Raw genomic sequence first — 18,803 nt, forward strand, 5'->3', positions numbered from 1 at the left:
GTAACACTGCCAGGAGTGCTGACCTTTACAGAGGAGGGTTTTAAAGACTGGAAAGATAGGGAACAAACTGTGTCCTACTGGAAGTCCAGTGACTGATTTACTTTCATTCACTGAGAACTTCTTGAGCAAGAAATAGGAGCAGAAGGAAAGGAGAAAGAGAAAGATAACAATGGCTAGTAGAAATCACTACACCTCTTACATTGCCGTCACAAATGACTACCTTCTCCATAGCCAGATTGGTACCTTTGGTCCAGAGCTGAACGTCAGGTGAGGCTGAGTCTCCTGAGATGGGTGTGATAGCTGCTTCTCAATAGCTTTGAGGAGACACAGCTGATAAACAAAATTATGGTGGGAAGAGGAAATTCTTATGAGAGGAGTGGGCCGCACCAAGACTCTGACTCACATTGATTATCCCAGTGATAGGGGGTTAAATTCCAACCCACTCTCCCCTTTTATTTAGGTTCATTTGAGGTTTAATTGAATATGGCATTGTTTATCCTTGTGAATAAACCCTATATGAGGTTTTCTGCATCTTCATCTCATGATCATCCATTCAATAAATGTTGGACTGAATTGAACTGAAGGTCTCAGGTCTCCCCAGTGGCATAAGGGCCAAAGCCATATTTCCAATAAGCACCCAAGAGGGTTCACTCTAACTACACTCTTCTCAGACTTAAACCCATATTGTTTTAGTGCAAACCTGTTCCCTTGTTTCCTCAGCTCTCATTAACAGTAACACTGACATCCCAAAACCTGGTGAAACATTGTCCCAAAGAGTTAAAGAAACTAGTGACTAACAGAAATTCTTGAGTTTACATGATGGCAGATTAAAAAAAAAAAAAAAAAAGAACAACTTGCTGAAATGCTGGAGCTCTCTCCGCTTGTAAGATAACAAAATTGGCTGAGGTCATTGGTGCTAGTATGGCAGACTGCAGTCTGCACAGAAAAAGCGTGCTGATGTCACAGCCAAATTTCCCCTGCACGTTTCATACTAACTCTCCCCCAAGTTGCACATGTGACCCATGAGGTGGCATGAAGAGATAACTTTCCATGCCCTAGAATTTTTTCCAGACCTCCCTTTTCCTTCCATCAGTCACCTACTAACCCCAGAATCTAATCTCTGAACCTTTCCAAATAAAATCACCGCCTTAAAGCCAGCACAGGGAGGCAGATTCCAGCTGGACTCCTGGCTCCTTGATGGTTGACTTGCAGTAAAAAGCTTTTCTTTTCTCAAAAACCTGGTGCCATAGTATTGGCTTCTAGTACATTGGGAAGCAGCCCTTTAGCTCAGGAACCATCTTCAATTCTTAATTTTCTGCAGATTCAGTAAATAAGTCCCATAAATCTGCCTCTCTAATGAGATCTCTCTCATGGGCACCCTGACCCATGACTGCCTTCCTTCAGATGTGGAGATTTTCATAATTTTCTTGAAACAGACTGATTCTACTTTTACTTCACCACCCTATCTCCCAATCCATCCTAATACTTCAATACTTTAGGCACAACCATGTCACAATTTTAATCAAAAGTCACTCGTGATTCATTCTTGATGATTGCCAGGATGAACCCGGCTCCCTGTGTCTGAGCCCTAACCCCCTTTCTCACACCAGCCTCCCATCACCACTCCTGACACATCCCTATTCCAACCACAAAGACCCTGGTCAGGCCTTTAAAAAGGCAAGGAAGGAATTCTGAGAGGCAAACCTTCATGTTCTAAGGCAGGATCTGGGGCTAACCCAATTGTGTGAGGTGGTAAGAAGAGGTTTCAGAATCTCACATTAGAAAAATGAAGAAAAGAAGAATGTCAAAATGGCTGTGATCAATTCAGGGTTGCTTTCCTAGAAAGGTGCGGAAGGGGCAGGTTCAGAGGAGTTAAACGTTGGAAGTGAAAGAGGAGCTAGAGACCGTGTGTCAACAGTGGGCCAGTTTTTTTGCTCCTAGCAACAATGAGCCTCCCATCCTCAGAGCCCAGGACTCTTGACTGCAGCCTCATTTTATGAGCCTGAATATTGAGGGGTCTAGGGAGGGGTGGACAGCCAAGGGGGTGAGTCATCATGTCTCTATTCTGGTGTCCAGGGTTTGAGTTGTGCCAGGAGCTATGGGATCACACAACAATCGCTCCTTGATGATGCTCCAATGACCTCACAAGTGGAGGTCATTACCCCTGCCCCCGCCCTCAGCATCCTCAAAGCTGGGCAGAGGAACCAGAGGGAAAATCTACCTTCCCGGACACAGCCACACCATCCACCTCACTCAACTGCTTGTCAAGTTCACCACCAACACAGAGGGGTAAGTTGCATTTGGACAGGTGAAACTGGCCATTCTTTGGCCTATTCTGTCCTGGGAGTGACCTGAAGTACCCCACGCACTGAGCAGGGTTGGGAAGGTCATGTTTGAATGAAAGTTTCCTGTTATTTTCAGTGGTAAGAACTGGGGTGTGTTTCACCTTGAAATAGATTCTCAACAATTTTAGAATTCAACTTAATGATATGACTCCCCGGAGAGCTATACTGATTTTAAAACAAAATTTAAAATGTTATTTTAAATATTATTTTCTTGCTAAAATAAATCAAAGAAATCTAACCAATTAGATCCAACTTGAAGTATTGTCAGGGACTGAAAATCCCTTTCCATATCTAGGAGTTAAACTGTCCATACAGAAATACCTAGCTCAGGGAAAACTCAACAGGGGAGAAAAGGAATTCCATTCTGAAAATCATATTTTGTGGCTCTATCATTCATATTTTCAGAGAAATTGGAATTTCCTGGTTCATCTCCTGATTTCTTCACTCACCCTGTTGTTTATCAGAGCCTGGATGGAGACCAGGGAGATGGCAGTTCTAGAGTAGACCATGGGAGCCCACTGGTGGCAGGGATTAAATTACTTAATTTAAATTAATCCCTCCCATGGCCTTGAGTAAAGAAAGCAATTCTCAAAGTTTAGGGGACTTGGGTGGGACACAGGATTGAAAGCAGCGTCCTAGGCCCCCAAGTCTGCTAACGTACCTCCCATCTAGCCTCAGAGGAATGGGAACTGGCCTTAGAGGAGCAAAACACGTGCTGTGCCATGAATGCCTTGAGCAATCTGGTCAAACTTAGGGACTCCTTGGAATCATGTTTCTAAATGAATCAAATACAACATAAGGGGTTACAGAAGATACCAACTATACCGAAATACAGTTTTAGTGGGTTAGGGGATGATGGGGGGTCCAAAACCCTAGGTTAAGAACTCCTACTAGAGTCTAAGGAAAGGAAGCAAAGATATGTGAAAAGAAAGCAAAGTAAGGGTGGAGAGATTAAGAAATGCTATTTCAAACTCATACAAGGATGAGGACGGCCCTAAGTGAGAAGATGGTCTAGAGCCTGAGTGCATCCAGGGAAGACTATCTTAAATACAAGGATAAGCTGTAAGAAGCCTGTACGAAGCCTCTCCCACCTACAACCCATCTCATATTTCTTTGCAGGGCTCAGATAATCAAGAAACAATGTCGAGTGATGATAAAAGTAAATCAAATGACCCCAAGAATGAGCCCAAGAACTGCGATCCCAAGTGTGAACAGAAGTGCGATTCCAAATGCCAGCCCAGCTATTTAAAGAAGCTGCTGCAACGCTGGTCTGAGAAGTGCCCACAGGAAAAGTGTCTACCACCACCCAAGTGCCCGCCCTGCCCCTCACAGTCCTCTTCATCCTGCTCTCCCAAGCCCTGCACCAAGCCCTGTCCTTCTAAATGCCCTCCTCCCTGCCCACCTCCCTGCCCTCCCCCAGAGTGAGGCACTGTGGGCACCACCCCATCCCACCATCACCGCCACCTCCACTGTGCACAATGCCTGGGGCTGGGAGCTGAAACCATGAACTGACAAGTAAACGTGTTCCCCTGCTGTGCAAGACTTCTGGTGTTTTGGTGGGTTTTGATTTGTTTTGTTTGTTCTTTTACAGCACTAAACCACCAATGAGCAATCCCTGAGAAGTGAAGCTAGAACCCTGTACTGTCAACATCCTTTGAGAACTGACATTCCCTCTGACCCCACCTGCTGCTTAGAGGCAGGTGCCCACCTCTGAAGGGTGCACCTAGGGAGTGCCAGGCCCTGTTAGAGCAAAGCCTGAGAGATCCATAAATGTGGCTGCAGCTGTGAAAGTGTCTAACCCCAGGAAGCAGGACGGAGAGGGTACGAGGGAGAAAGAAGGGTAGAGCATTGGTGAAAGTTCCAGGAAGGCTCAGGAAAAGGCATTGTACTACCTTTCTGTTAGTTCTGTTGCATAATGCTTATGCAGAAGGGCTCTGAGTACAGGCGGCACAGGTTTAAGAAACTCTATCTCTGCTCCCTAACACCTTGTAACCTTAGCAAATTGCTTAACTTCTTTGTGTCTCGGTTTCCTTCTCTTTGCAAAAGGAATGATGATGCTAACAGTACTGTTGTTACAGAGTTGTTGTGAGCCTAAAGAGTTAACAAATGCCAGGTCCGGAGTGGCACGGTGGCTCATACATGTAATCCTAACAATTTGGGAGGCCGAGGTAGGTGGATCACCTGAGGTCAGGAGTTCGAGACCAGCCTGGCCAACATGGTGAAACCCCATCTCTACTAAAAATACAAAAGTTAGCCAGGTGTGCTGGCACACGCCTGTAATCCCAGCTCCTCGGGAGGCTGGGGAAGGAGAATCATTTGAACCCGGGAGGTGGAGGTTGCAGTGAGCCGAGATTGTGCTACTGCACTCCAGCCTGTGTGATGAAAAGTCCATCTCCATCTCAAAAAAAAAAACCAGGTTAACAAATGCCAAGTACCTGGTTTACAGGGACATAGTGAGTTGGTAAGCCTGAACTTAATTTCTTTGTGTATCTCTTCTTAGCCTGTAAATCTCCTGACCACAGGAGTCAGGTTCTTACATCTGTAAGCATAGAGCTAGACATTCTTTTAAAAATAATCAAAAATGAGTAATGGATTATACCAGTATCTGTTACTTGGCTCTGACACTGAACTATGGGTACATAACATTTCATTATTGAAAGAATCCCAGTGAAGCGTATATGAAACCTCTATTTTTGCAAGGCTTTGTGAATATAAAATTTCAAAATAAAAACTTAAGTACAATAAAATAGATATTGTACATATCTGGGAGAACCTCAATTCGGAATGAATAGGGAAAGCATTCATAGCTGACGTGTTAGTAGGGATTATTTTTACAAGTAGCTGGAGAGAGTCCATGTCAAACTAGCTTAATTCACAAAACAGAATTTATCAGCTCATGCTGAGAAGGATTTGGAGGCAGGGCATAAGATTAAAGGAAGAACTGTAGGAATCAAGATTTCAGGGCCTAGGATCAGGGACCCACTCCACCATCTCAGCCAATCTCATCTCGCCAGCCTCTACAATGCCTCAGAGTATGTTTCATCCTTTCCTAGTGCCTCCCCACCATGCAGTAAGGTCCTGAGCCAGTCGTAGACCCAGCTTGGTGACAGGTTGGGCACAAGGATGTTCCTATTTTCACCAGAAGAGGAACCCGATTGCCTAGAAGGCAATGAGCACAACCCCGTGGTCAAGCAGATGACAGAGCTTCACCGCAGACAAAACAGTTGTGAATTGTTTCAGTGCACTGCATATCAGTAGCAATACAGTGCACAGCATTTCACGATTCCCTGCTATCACTGTAACAGATAACTGAAGAGCCAAATCTGAGATGGCTCCCTATGAAACCATGGCACAAAACTAGCTCTCATTCTTCTGAGCCTGGAAGATGGTTCACACGGCAAAGGGTGAGGCAAGTACAGACAGTCCAAAATGTGTCAAAGAAAAGATACCTGGGACCCCACCAGACTGAGGCTGTACAGTCAACCGGTGACAGAGCAGGCTTTTAAGGCACCACCCCCTCGTTTTCCAGGTGTGACGTGAGGAGACTTGGGGCCTCAGGGTCTTCTGAGGCACTGAGGTTCCCACACTCTAGATCCCTGCAGAGAGGCACTCACTGGACGCCAGGAGCCTCTGAAAGTCTAGTTTTGAGCACTGGGGACTGTGGTAACAGGTAGAAACCCATTCAGCTGTGGGTAACAGGTAGAAACCCCTTCTACCTCACAGGAAGTCAAAAAGGAGGAGGGATGGGAGAAAAGGAGAGAGAGCGAGAATAGAGCAATAACGTGGCATCTTCATCCGTGGTCAAAGACCACCCTCAATTAAATGGTCACCTTTAAGGAATAAATCCCAGAACCCAGCGCTAAAGAGTGTGCTACAGTTGGTGGGAATATAAATAGACAAAGATACTTTTTTGGGGGGAGGAGTATGGGAATATATATCAAGGAATGTGGGAATATATATCATCAGAAGCATACGCTGATTCAACTCTTTGGCCCAATGGGTCCACTTCATAGAACCTATTCAAAAAAAAACACGTTGCAAAATGGTGGGTAGGGGAGCTACAGAAATAAAGGTGATTATCACAGCATAACTTAAAAACAATTTAAATATCTAACAAGGGTTGATTAAACTTGAACCTATTATATGATGAAACATTATGTTTTAAGACATTAAATTTAATAATGCATTAATAAATGTATTACATTAAATTTAATAATTTTAAAACATTAAAATGAATTTTAATTTATTTAATTTTAATATATTATTTAATCTATTTAATACATTAAAGTGAATTAAAGAATGTAAAGCCTCAATTGAAAATAGAGCATAAAGCCATTATCATTAATCAAAAGCCTCTTTGATAATAGTCATAATAGTAACAAAAAGAAATTTGTGGATATTCTCATTATTTTAAGACAATGGGGTTATGGGTAACTAGTACTTTATTTTCATTTTCATTGGTTTCTGGATTTTCACATGTTTTTGTTTTGTAATGGAATAAGATAGAAGTAATCATGAAATAATCAACAATTTATGAAATAATCATGACTAATTCAGGGACCCCCAAAGTCCTTTATTTTACTCAATGTACAAAAACAGGGAAGGAAGAACGCTTTAGGGAGTGTGCACCACAGTGAAGTCACCTCGCCCGTGGATGCCTTCCTTCCATGCGCAGGATCTCAGTCCCAGGCCACGGGTAGCTCCAGGGGAGTACGGGTCAGGGGGCTGTGCTCTCCCAGGTGGTTCTGCAAACTCTGGGCACAGGCTAGGAGGAGGCCAGCTCTGGGAGCATGAAATCATTCATTGCCAATTTAGGTCTTGTTTCTCCCATGTGAATGGAACCAAAGATAGACATCTCTTAATGGCTGCTTTCCCAACAAAAAGCTGGATCAAAGGCAATTCTGGGGAGATGCCTGGAACATGATGAGGGTGCCACCTCCCTGCAGAATGCCATAATTACTCCCAGCCCCAGCGGCAGTCACCGGGGTTCTGCCCCAAACAGTAGAGGGCTGTATAAATAAGCAACGCCTGAAAAGTAGCATCATGAGAATCTGTGCAGCACCAGGCTCGATGGCTCCCAGATAACAAGACAGGCAGGACCAAGTCCTCTCCCTTCATGACAAAGCAGTTCCAGGAATCCATTGAGATGGTCACAAAAGGAGCCTCCCCTTTGCCTCGTGCTTTCCTGAGAATCAGGCAGAGTACAGCTAGCCTTCTAAAAAGATTTCTAAGCCCTCCCAAATCAAGCAGCTGGCTGTGAGGTGGGCTGGCGCTGTGAGGGCTGGACACAGGACCATAGGAATGTCTGGCTTTGAAGCTGGAAGGAATCTTAGAGACCATTTTTCTGCCTCCCCCACCTCCACGCATGAATGGCAACTGGAGAGAGGGGAGGAAGTAACCAGCTACCAAACGTCCTATTTTTCCTGTCCTGTTCCCACATGACCAAAGATTGCAGCTCAGCTCACAAGCACAGGCACATTCTAGAAGGCTTTATTAGTGAAAAGTCACAACCGCTTTCATGTCACACGTGTTGATGCTCAGCAAATAGAGCAGTAAACGCACTAACCCATTTGCCAAACACATAAAGATTCTAAGATACAAACTGATGGTAAAATGCATACCAGGATATTTTCAGTTACACTTGTCTTCCAAGTACATGAAACCTCAGATGTCTCATCTCCAGAGCCATGTGCTCCCTCCCAGGCTCAAAGGAAAGTCTTCCCAGACTAAGGAGTCACGACTTTTTCCCAGAAATGCGCTCATGATCCCTCACCTACACCATTCAACCCTCCTAACTGGCTTTCAAAGTTCACCTTCCTCCAATCCTTACTCCAGTGGAAGCCAGCCAAGGCAGTCTCGCTAAAATTCAAATTCATACACGACGTCTTTGCTTAAAACCCTTGAGTCTCCCCTTTGCCTAAAGGGCAGCTCGAATAACATTCTGTCATGCAGAAGTCTTCAGGATCTAGCCCCTGCGTCCGTCTCTAGCCACAGAGCCATTTCTCCATCTCTTTTTAGAACTTTACAGCCCAGTAACAGGTAACTGCTGGCATTTCCTGGCACACAGCAGAGAATCTCTGGCCTCTGTGACCTTACACTCCCTTCTCTATTGTTTCTCTCTGCCTCCACTGAATCTTCCTCTGAATGATCCACCTGGGCAAATCCTCACCCTCTAACTCAATTCAGGGGGCACCTGCTCCAAAAATCTTCCCCATGTCCCACCCTCAAGCTGGTTAAATACCCCTCTCTGTGGTCTCAGAGCTTCCATGCCTCCCTCTCCTTATCACTCCACATTCTGGCCACGTGTCTGTAACCTGACTCTCCCACCACCCTACCCTTTGAGAAGGGGCAACCGGGCACGCATAGCAGACAGGCAGTAATAAACAAGGAGTGAGTGCTCAGTGGCTACAGAGTCACTTTCCCAAACAGAAGAGAGTGGCTCTGGACTGAGCCCCTGTCCACTGTGCTCTTTAACCTCACGGCACGGAGTCATCTCCAGAATGCAGCGGTGGGGAGAGGGGAAGGGGACTCAGCATGAGGGACCTGCGACTGAAAGGCATTTCTGGCCCTGGTCTAAGTCCTGTCCTTGGCCACTTTCCCCTTCGGCCACAAGATGTAGATCCTGCCAGCCCTCCTGCTGCCTTGTCAGGAAGATGCAGCCTGCCTCCATGAAGGTCCCTCACCTCACGCAGCGGCAAGGAAAGGGAAAGTGCTTGGCATCCACAGACTTGGGCTTTAAGCAAGCGCTGCGCCAGCCAGCTGTGAAGCTGGGCAAGATGCTTCGCCTCAGTGGGAGAAGGGGGCTGGAGGTCTTCACCTGAGGAATGAGAAGAAAAGTCTCACCAAGGGGTGAGGGTGGGGCGATGAAGTGACATAACTTATGTCAAGCCCCTAGGGTGGGAAACTGAACATAGGAAGCCAAGATGCCAACGGTACTGAAGTACCTATGTACACACTTGGAGTCACAACCCGTCACCTACTGCAGCAAAAGCTTCCTGCTATCTGCTACGTGAAGCAGCGCATTGGAGGGAGAAACAGGGAGTTCCACAAAAGGATGACAAATATCTTTGAAGGCAAGTCGGGTGAGAGGCCACCCCACCACCCCATTCCCAGGCTGGGCCCACAGTAGGAGCCAGCAGTTGCTGAATATCAGAGCTGAATGTGGCATTTAATACATCCAAGTGTCTACATGAGGAAGCTGAGGTCCAGAGATGGGAACAGCCGAAGTCACAGGGTGTTGGTTGTAGAACGCATCCAGGATTTCTAATCCTGATTTAGGCCAAGGTGCACCAGAACTCACTCAAAAGGGAAAAAGTTGAAGACCTACAACAAATGTGAACACTGGGGAACACCCTCCCTCCCCACCGTCTGTGTCCGCGGTCTTTGACCTGGAGTCCCTGAGCTCCCTCTAGATGACGGCATGTACATGTGTTTCCTATCACCCCAAACTGTCGACAGCCACCGGCTGGTCTGCGTCTTTGTCGTCTTCCCAAAGCTTCTAAGGAGTCCCCAGTACACCGGTCTGCTAAATGTTTTTTATGTGAACCATTGCCCAGACCAGACATGAGCTGACCATGTAACCTAGAACAAGGGCCTTGACACTTTTGTGCCTCAATTTCCTCATCTAAAAAAAAGCAGTCAATAAATAGTTCTGTGTCTTCTGTTTAAAGCACGTGCTGGGGCTAAAACAAGGAGGTAGAATCAGGCGGCCTCTCAAGTCCATCTGACCCTGAGGGCTTGTGATTTACAGCTCTTTCCTGAATTCACATCTCTGATTCAGACCCCCTGTGTGGGTGACACCAGAAGAGAGGAAGGGACAGGGGTGGTGGTCCTCCCCCTAGAAATTCACTGCCCAGGGGCACCTGCTCTGCAGGAAACCACATCCTGCACCATTCAGCTCTATCAGAGACGTTGCCCTGTAATATGCAGATGAATGGATCAGAGGAGTCTGAGGACTTTCAAGATCTGAACAGAAGAGATAGTTATTTGATGGCAATGGGAGGGGAAAAAAACTGTCTTGCACATACCTGAGACACTTCTGCTGATCCTGTCTAATTATGCCCTGGCTCCCAGTAATGACAGCTCCAGAAGTCTAAAATCTTAAATCTCAGATGTCATTAAATCAGATTAACTCCAATCTTGCTGGAGGGCCGGGGATGATCACAGAAACAACTTAGTCACCTTATCTTAAGATTTGATGTGGGACAATTTTTCCACAGCTTTCTAATCTACAACCCGGGCTACTGGGCCACCAAGATTGATTTTTGAGGACTCAGACCCCCAAATACTCCCACTCCATACCTGGAAAAGACAGGTCACCTAAGGTCAATCAGCCACTGGGTGGGCCACTGCCACATGCAGAAGACAGAACACTGGGTCTTCCTGTGGGTATATTACAACCTGACCAAGGAAAAAGTGCCCACACATATGTATCCACATGCTACAAAGTTACATAGTTACACAGTCCAATCATTCATGATCACATTTACAGTGCCACAGAATGTCAGAGCTTGGATGGACCTGACTGAAAGTCTAACTTTCCTATTTTAAACATGATGAAACTGAGGCCAGAGAGGACCAGAGACTTGCCTGAGGTTTCACAACTTGTCACAGACAGAGCCAGGTATCCTAAGCATCTGTGCATTACATTGTATACGCATCACAGTAAGCAGAAAAGTTCAAGTCAAAGACCAAGTATTGGAGGGACAGAGCAAAGGGCACAGAACAAGGAGAACCAGGGGAATCAAGGAAGGCTTCATGGAGGAGGTGAGTCGTGAACTGATTCAGATTGCACTAATATTCATAAGTAGCTTGATGGCCCTAAGTTTTGGAGCATACATTCTCTAATTTATTCCTCACAAGAAATCTGTGAAATAGTGTTTTCCCTTCTCAACAAGAGGAAATTGAGATAATGAGAGGTAAAATCACTTATCCATTACTGCACATACTCTATGTGATAGATAGTCAACCCCAGGTGAATGGGATCCTGAGTTCTTTCTCCATGTATCTCAATGGCTCTTTTGTTTTTTGTTGTCTCTGTGTGTGTGTGTGTGTGTGTGTGTGTGTGTGAGATGAAGTTTCGCTCTTTTTGCCCAGGCTGGAGTGCAATGGCACGATCTCGGCTCACTGCAACCTCCGCTTCCTGGGTTCAAGCGATTCTCCTGCCTCGGCCTTACTAGCTGGGATTACAGGTGTGTGCCACCATGCTCATCATTTTGTATTTTTAGTAGAGATGGATTTTCACCATCTTGGCCAGGCTGGTCTCAAACACCTGACCTCAAGTGATCCACCCGCCTCAGCCTCCCAAAGTGCTGGGATGAAAGGTATGAGCCACCGCACCCAGCCTCAGTGTCTCTTTTATCAAAAGCCAGCCTTTGATTCAGGGTGCTTACATGACAAGTAGAAATATATTTAAATGAGGGAATGGTAAATGCAATTTTATTCTTCATCTGAGGCTTCCCTTTTCAAGAGCTCCCAAGAGCTTCCAGCATTGGGAAGTTTATTAGGTTTCTACTGCTTGTGTAATAAGTTACCACAAATTTAGTGGCTTAAAACAACAAAAGTGAATCCCATGACAGTTCCGGAGCTCAGAAGGCTGACACAAGTCTCACCAGACTAAAATCAGAGTGCCCGCAAGGCTGTACCTCTTTCGGTGATCCTATCGGAGAATCTTTTTCCAGACTCTAGAGGTCACCTCATTTCTGGCTTGTGGACTCCTTCTGTATTCAAAATCAGCAGTGGCCAGTTCAGTCTTTCTCAAATCACATCGCCCTGACACTGACTCTTCTTCCTTTTAAGAGCCTTGTGCTGATGTTGGCCCCACCTGGATAATCAAGGATAATCTCCATATTTTAAAGTCATCTGATTAGCAACTTTGATTTTATTCACTACCTTAAATCTCTCTTGCCAAGTAACCTAACATGTTCACAAGTTCTAGCGATTAGGTGGCGAACATATTTGGGAAGCCATTATTCTGCCTACCACAGAAGGACTTTTGGGTCAGTTTCAAGATCATTCCACTGTCATGAATCAACTCAATGGCAGGCAGGGCATCCAGTGACAGGAGTCAAACTCCAGGCTCTACCTCACCGGGCTCACCTCCCCTCCATGAGATCATGATCTAGTCACTCCATTGTTCTGAACATCTCTATTTAATCTCCTTGTCCTTGGGCTTAACCAAAGTCAAAGACAAGTATATGACATGAGCAGGTCATTTCACGCATCCTATCACAAGAAACTTCCAGAAATCCCAGCTAAGAAGGTCTCTTCCCCCCATTTCTCGCTCACCCCTTTCCTAAGTCGGCCACTACCTCTCCTTTCAACTCACCTGTATCCTCTACTTCAACAGCCTCCTAACAAGGATTCCTACCTGGAGACCACCTTGTCCACCCTCCTTGCCTGGGTAATTCCTACTGTCCAGTAAGACAAAGCAGAGACATCCCCTCCCCAGGAACCCTCCATGGCCTTCCACCCAAAACCAAAAAAGGGGCCTTCTTCTGGAGCATAGGGGCTTACCTCTGGCCATATTCTCCATGAGACTGTGAGTCACTGTGGAAGGGAAAGGTCTTGACATCACATAGGGGCCACGAGTGACTGAAAACACAAATTATTGAACTCAGTGATGGAGAATTCCTTGTTTTCTAGGACACAGGAGAGTTGCTTTATCTCTTCAACAGCATTCTAAGAAAAGATGAAAAACACAAGGAGGGGGAGAACTGAATGGAAGAGATGAAAAAAGAGGAGGAAAAAAAGATGATTCTCCCCACCCTACACCTACTCACCCAGTTCCCAGCTGCCCCAAATGACTTTGTCTCTTCACAGATACAGCTGGGTGTTCCAAGTCCTTCCACACCCAGTCCTCTCTCTCCTGCCAGGATACCAATGGGGCTCACGGTGATGTCACATTCACCTCTGAGAACCAGTCTCAAAAGCCAAAAATGCCTTGCGGTCTTTCTAGCTTACCTTTTAAAAACTTTTCAGGTATCAAGCATCCAAAACCTAGATAAACATTTGAAGGCATTTCAGATTTTAGTCAAACATTTTTCTTAAGAGATGACTTAAACCTACTCCTTCAAATTCAGAGATTAAACATAACTTCAAATTAAGGGGAAAGGAACATCATCATACTTAAAGACCCTTGAATTTGGTCAACTTCAGCAAACAAACACAGAACCACCACTTTGTGGGACTGAGGGCTTCTTTCTAAATAAATCTTTTCCCATTTTCAATTAAATGAGATTTTCCTCTACTCCCGGCTCTCCCACATCCACCCTCTTCATTCCCTCATTAATACATTTACTCCTTCAATAATCATTTATCTTTCAATATCTTCCACTTACTTCACCAATGGCATAGTACCCATCCTCCAGGAACCTATAACCCAGGAAAAAATAAGATCTATGTATGAACACCTGGAGAGTCCTAATGTCAATAGTAAATGTCATGTGAATAATACAAACAATAGATACCATGGGAATTCAGAAAGAGGCAGACTCTTTTCTGGTTTAGAATCAGGAAAGGCTCTCAGAGGGTGGTAGGCATGCGTGAAGCTTTGAAGAATGCTTAGGATTTCCACAGGCACAGGGAGAACATACCAGGTAAAGAAATAACAGCCCAAACTAAGAGGTAGAGAAAACTGGGTGTGTTTGCTTTGAAACTTTTCCTTTCATCCCCTGGCTTTTATAGACCTGAGTCCTAAGAAAACATTTTCCAGAAGGCAAAGAGACAGGCTAACTTTGCTCCAGCCTGTTCTCCTGGTCACTGTGAAAACTCTGTGTGTAAGCCCACTTTCAGAAGGGTGTCATAAATCAAGGTTGAGAAGATGAAGATTGCCTGCCTTCTCCTTCCTCTCTCTTCCCCTTCACCCCACTTCACAACCCAAGAGTAACAAATGAACCCCTCAAGGACACCATGCAGGAAAATCATGCAATTTCCCTCAAGACCACCGTGCGGGAAAATCACTCTCTTCAGCAGGCCAAGGGCCTTTTTTTTTCTTGCCGTCTTCCTTGCATCTGAAGGGTGACTTTCTAGGCTTGATGAAGTGTCTGCAACAGGCCGTGCGAATCCTTGACCCAGAGAGGCCCAAGGCCTTAGGCATAAAGTCTTCCCATTGGTGAAGATGAGATGAGCTAGGTGGATCTTATCTCTCACCACATCCTGAACCAGTCTGAGCCGACAAGGAATCCTGGTTTAACAGACTGAGATAACATTTTATGAACATTCTTTTCCTGCTGCCTCTGATGAGAGAGATCTGAGGGGAGCCCCTCCCTGCTGAGGTCTGGTGAGGACCCACAGGCCAAAATGCAGTCTGATTAACAGGCATCCCAAGCAGTGACTCAAACCATAGGCAATTTCAAAGGAAGCTTGTTATGGTGACTCCACACTTAGTACCACAGACCACGTGGCCAGTCAGTCCCGCAGGAGGCTGGACCAAGCACCATATAAAAGTACCACCTTGCTGGGCTGCACAGTCCACGGACTTTGTTGAGTCTCGTTGAAGATCAGGTAAGTGGGGCATCTGTGCCTCTCTCCCTGCTCCTCTGTCTTTAAGAGGCCACTGTTCTGTTCCTCTGCTGAACCGTACCTTCTACTGATTTTTTAAGTGGTTTGCCATTTCTTTGCCTCACAAACTATCCTGTATATTCTATCCAGACTAGAATTTGTCTATCTAGTCTCTCGCACCTGATTTTCAAAAGGTTTCATAGACTAGAAGAGAAGGAAAAACACCCATGGTAGGCCTGGGGTTTGGAGCTATGGTTGTCTAGACAGAGGCAATGAGAATGGAGACAGATGTCACAGGGAGTTGCAGCCAGGATAGAAAAGAGAAAGAGATAAAAAGCAGCCAAGAAATCAGTTGTTACTTCCACTCCATTAGTTTCCCATCCACTCCTCATTCCTCTGTCTCAACCCTTCATTCCCCAGGTCCCATGCTGATATTTTTAATGCAGATCATTTCAAATCTTGTGCTTTTTCCAGGATCTTCAAATCGCCCTAGGATGTCCTTCAGTGAGCAGCAGTCCAAGCAGCCATGTGTGCCCCCTCCGTGCCTCCAAAAGACCCAGGAGCAGTGCCAGGCAAAGGCTGAGGACGTGTGCCTCCCCGCATGCCAGCACCCCTGCCAGGACAAGTGTCCGGTGCAGGCCCAGGACGTATGTCTTCCTCAGTGCCAGGAATTAAGTCAGGGAAAATGCCCACAGCAAGGCCAAGATCCATGCCTACCCCCATGCCAAGATCAACATCCACCTCAGTGTGTAGAGCCACACCAGGAGCTATTCCAGACAACATGTGTGGAGGCTTGCCCGCAGAAAGCCCAGGAGGAGTGCTCTCCCTCTGGCAAGGGAAAGTAGCTGCTCATATGTCATCTGGGGTCAAGAAGAAGGCCAGCCGATGAAACCCTGACCCCAGCCCATGCTCCGGTGATCTTCTTCTGTGGGTACCTCTGTGTGCAATGTACCTTCTTGCCTCCTGGCTTCCTTAGCATTCCAGGACTTGGTCTGTGTCTCTGAAGACAGTTCTTTTTGTATTTCATCATCCTCTGTGAATCAGTATTGTTCTCAGCAGTCTGATGGAAGGTCTCAAATGTAGGAATGGTGTGGTTATCAGGGAAGACCACAGAAGCCTAGCACAGCCTCCTTGGGGTAAAACTTCACCCAGCCCTGGGTGTGTAACAGCCAAGGATGCCTTCATTTATCTTTCAGAGTGTCAAGCCCTCCTATGAGCCTCAAAACAAACTGAATTCTGATGGACTTTCCACTTACCACCATCACCACAGGTGTTGAGACAAAGAGGCTTGCCGTGTTTCAAAAATCAAAAATTGGGTGATTTTGTCTCTGCACATTAAAAAGAACAGCGAATTGTTGAACACTGAAATGCTGATTGTGCTTTTCTAAAATGAATCAAAAGTATGTAAATGATTGAATCCAAACAACGAGAAAAAAGAGACGGATGTTTGGTGCCCTTGTCAATCTCTATGCTTCACAGCTGGTCTAATGTGGGCCCTTAGTTCTCACTACGTACACTCTTTAGAGATGTGCTTTGTGTCTGTGTGATGCAGGCTGGTCTGTTCTCCAGCTTCCTTGCCTTCTTCTCTTTGGTGAAGGTAAAATGCATAATAAAGCTGATCCTAAGGCTGATATCTGACTTGACGTGTGCTCTCTTTTCTCCACCACCAACCCCCTACTGTCCTTGTGACAACTGTCTCCTCCTTTGGTGGGGGAGGGGAGTAATCCGAAACCGAATAAAATACAGACCTCACAGGTGCATTGAGCCGCAATGCTGGAAGAGGTCTCCTGAAGGTCACCGAGACTACCCCCTATACACAACGTATCCCAGGTTCACCCACTCGTGTACTTCACACATGAGAAAATCCAGCAAGGGGCTAGGACCTGCCTACACTCCAAACCTCAGGTCCAGGTTCTTTCTACTGCTGCATCTTTCCTCCCTGATCCTTGCTTTCCAAAGGAAAGGGCTGAAATGGAAAGGAGGGGGGATCTGTGGAAGAGGGATCCCAAATCAATTCATGACACCTACAAACATAGCATCTGTGTCGAAGGAGAGAGCGAAGCATGCCTCTGAGATGAACGCAGACTCAAGGACCAAAACTGTCTGCCCTGCCATCTGGCCAGGTTGCAGGAGGGCCTGGGTCCCAGGTAACCGGCCTGCACCCTGCTGCCCACCACCCATGGAGGAAACACGGGCAGTGGCCACTGGGGTCTGTGAATGGGTTGAGAGGGCACTGGACTGATGTAAAATAGCCACAGGCCGCTACCTTGGCAGAGCCCTGAGGTCCGACCTGAGCCCAAAGGAAGCTACGCCAAGGACCAGCTTCCTGGGGGAAATGGGGCTTCTTACCCATTCTGCTGGTCCCCCTCCCTCCTAATCCTCTTGAGGAGGAGGCGGAGGGCCAGGACAGCCCCTCCCTGTAGGGCATGTGGAGCTCTATGTCTCAGTTGTTTGGCTGAACTAAGAGTCACTGAGTCTGTGGGCGACATGGACCAGGTCCTGAACTCCGTGCATAGTCTCTATAGGGATTCTGACAGCAGCCTTGGGGAGTTCCCATGCTGCCCATTTGCTTACAATTTGTCATAAAGCCAGTGAGGTGAAATCAGGACACTAACCCAAGTCGCTCTGGTTCCAGAATGGAGCTCTTACTTTTGTAATGAAAGTGCTGTGTCATACAGAAGTGATTTCCAGAAACTGTCTTCTCATTCATTCATTTATCCACCTAAAACATGCTCCCTGATCACCTACCAAGTGTCAAGTACCATGCCAAGTGCTGGAGAGACAGTGGTGAACCAGGCAGTCAGTATCCCTATGCAGAGTTATAAGTTGTCTCTTCTGCAGGCCACATGCACCGAAGGCGCCTTTCTGAAAAATCTCCTGAATGTCTCGAGTCCCTGAACATCTCCAGATGCCTGAATCACCATTCTCTTGCCTCCATGCCTACTTGAAATCGGTTTTCTCATCCATTTTCCAACCTTGGAATAAACCAGCTCTTCTCCAGGGCCGGCAGCTCCCAGAGCTCCATCCTGCCGAGATGCGCCAGAGAGGCCTTCCTATCAGTGAAGCTTCTGCTCACAGATACTTCTCCAGCTTGGCTCAAGCCCAGGAAACATCTTTGTTCTCCAGCATCAAAGGCGTGCACAGATTGGAGTCCAAGATGAGACACCCAGGCATTAAGAGGAAGCACAGGACTAATGAACAGGGAGGGTCCAGACTTATCAGAGAAAGGAGAAAACTGCTGATTACAGGGGAGGCCTCTACAGATGGGAAGGGGACAAGCCTGCAGATTGCAGACAGGTAAGCAGACGCCAAGCAGCCAGCAGGCCTTCATCGAACTCTGTCATAGGAACCTCCACACCTCCTTGTGCTCACAGAGGTCTGCCCCAGCCTGTGCCTGGGCCACTGCTGCTGCGGCCTGGGCTCTAAACACGCAGACCAGGGCCACAGCCACAGAGGCCACAGGGACAGCTAGGACACACCATTCAGACTTCCCCAGCTGCTGCTTCTGTGCTGAGCCTTTCAGAAAGTGGGGAGGGGTCTTACCAAGGAGAGTCCCAGACGTTAGAGGTTCTAGTTAACAGTTAACTTAACATGTGACAGCAGTGGGTCTCTGGGCTCTGCATGCCAGGAGGATAAAATGCAAACTGACAGGAATTCACAGGAGGAGCTGTGGATTCACTCAGTCGTTCAAGATATTTACGGGGAAACCACTATTCCAAGCCAGGCTGTGGAAAGCTGCAATGGCGCCCGCAGGCGGGCAAGCAGAGCAGTGGCCTGAACAACTCTCACATCAGGAAGTGTTGAAAAATATTTAGTGTACAAAAGAAACATCCAAGGGAGTTGGGCAGCTGAACCCAAATATCTTAAGTGCTTTCATGAGGGAGGTGTGAGATTTTTGTGAAGTGCCAAACAACAGAGTTAGGACCCATGGGCAGAAATCATGAAACTGGGCTCAGT

General features: G+C 46.5%; 2 protein-coding genes across 2 annotated transcripts; both read left to right on the forward strand.

Moving 5' to 3' along the window:
• Positions 1 to 2,191: 2,191 nt before the first annotated feature.
• On the forward strand, positions 2,192 to 3,885 carry LELP1 (late cornified envelope like proline rich 1). The gene is made up of 2 exons (XM_012438296.2): positions 2,192 to 2,289; positions 3,465 to 3,885. The coding sequence occupies exon 2, from the start codon at positions 3,486 to 3,488 to the stop codon at positions 3,768 to 3,770; it is 285 nt and encodes a 94-aa protein (XP_012293719.2). The 5' UTR covers positions 2,192 to 2,289; positions 3,465 to 3,485; the 3' UTR covers positions 3,771 to 3,885.
• A 10,928-nt stretch (positions 3,886 to 14,813) lies between these two features.
• Positions 14,814 to 16,477, forward strand: PRR9 (proline rich 9). Its single transcript, XM_012438299.2, has 2 exons — positions 14,814 to 14,849; positions 15,321 to 16,477. The coding sequence occupies exon 2, from the start codon at positions 15,341 to 15,343 to the stop codon at positions 15,689 to 15,691; it is 351 nt and encodes a 116-aa protein (XP_012293722.2). The 5' UTR covers positions 14,814 to 14,849; positions 15,321 to 15,340; the 3' UTR covers positions 15,692 to 16,477.
• The last annotated feature ends 2,326 nt before the right edge of the window (positions 16,478 to 18,803 follow it).

Source organism: Aotus nancymaae, unplaced genomic scaffold, assembly GCF_030222135.1.
Source record: "Aotus nancymaae isolate 86718 unplaced genomic scaffold, 86718_ANA_hifiasm-v0.15.2.pri h1tg000108l, whole genome shotgun sequence".
NCBI lineage: Eukaryota > Metazoa > Chordata > Mammalia > Primates > Aotidae > Aotus > Aotus nancymaae.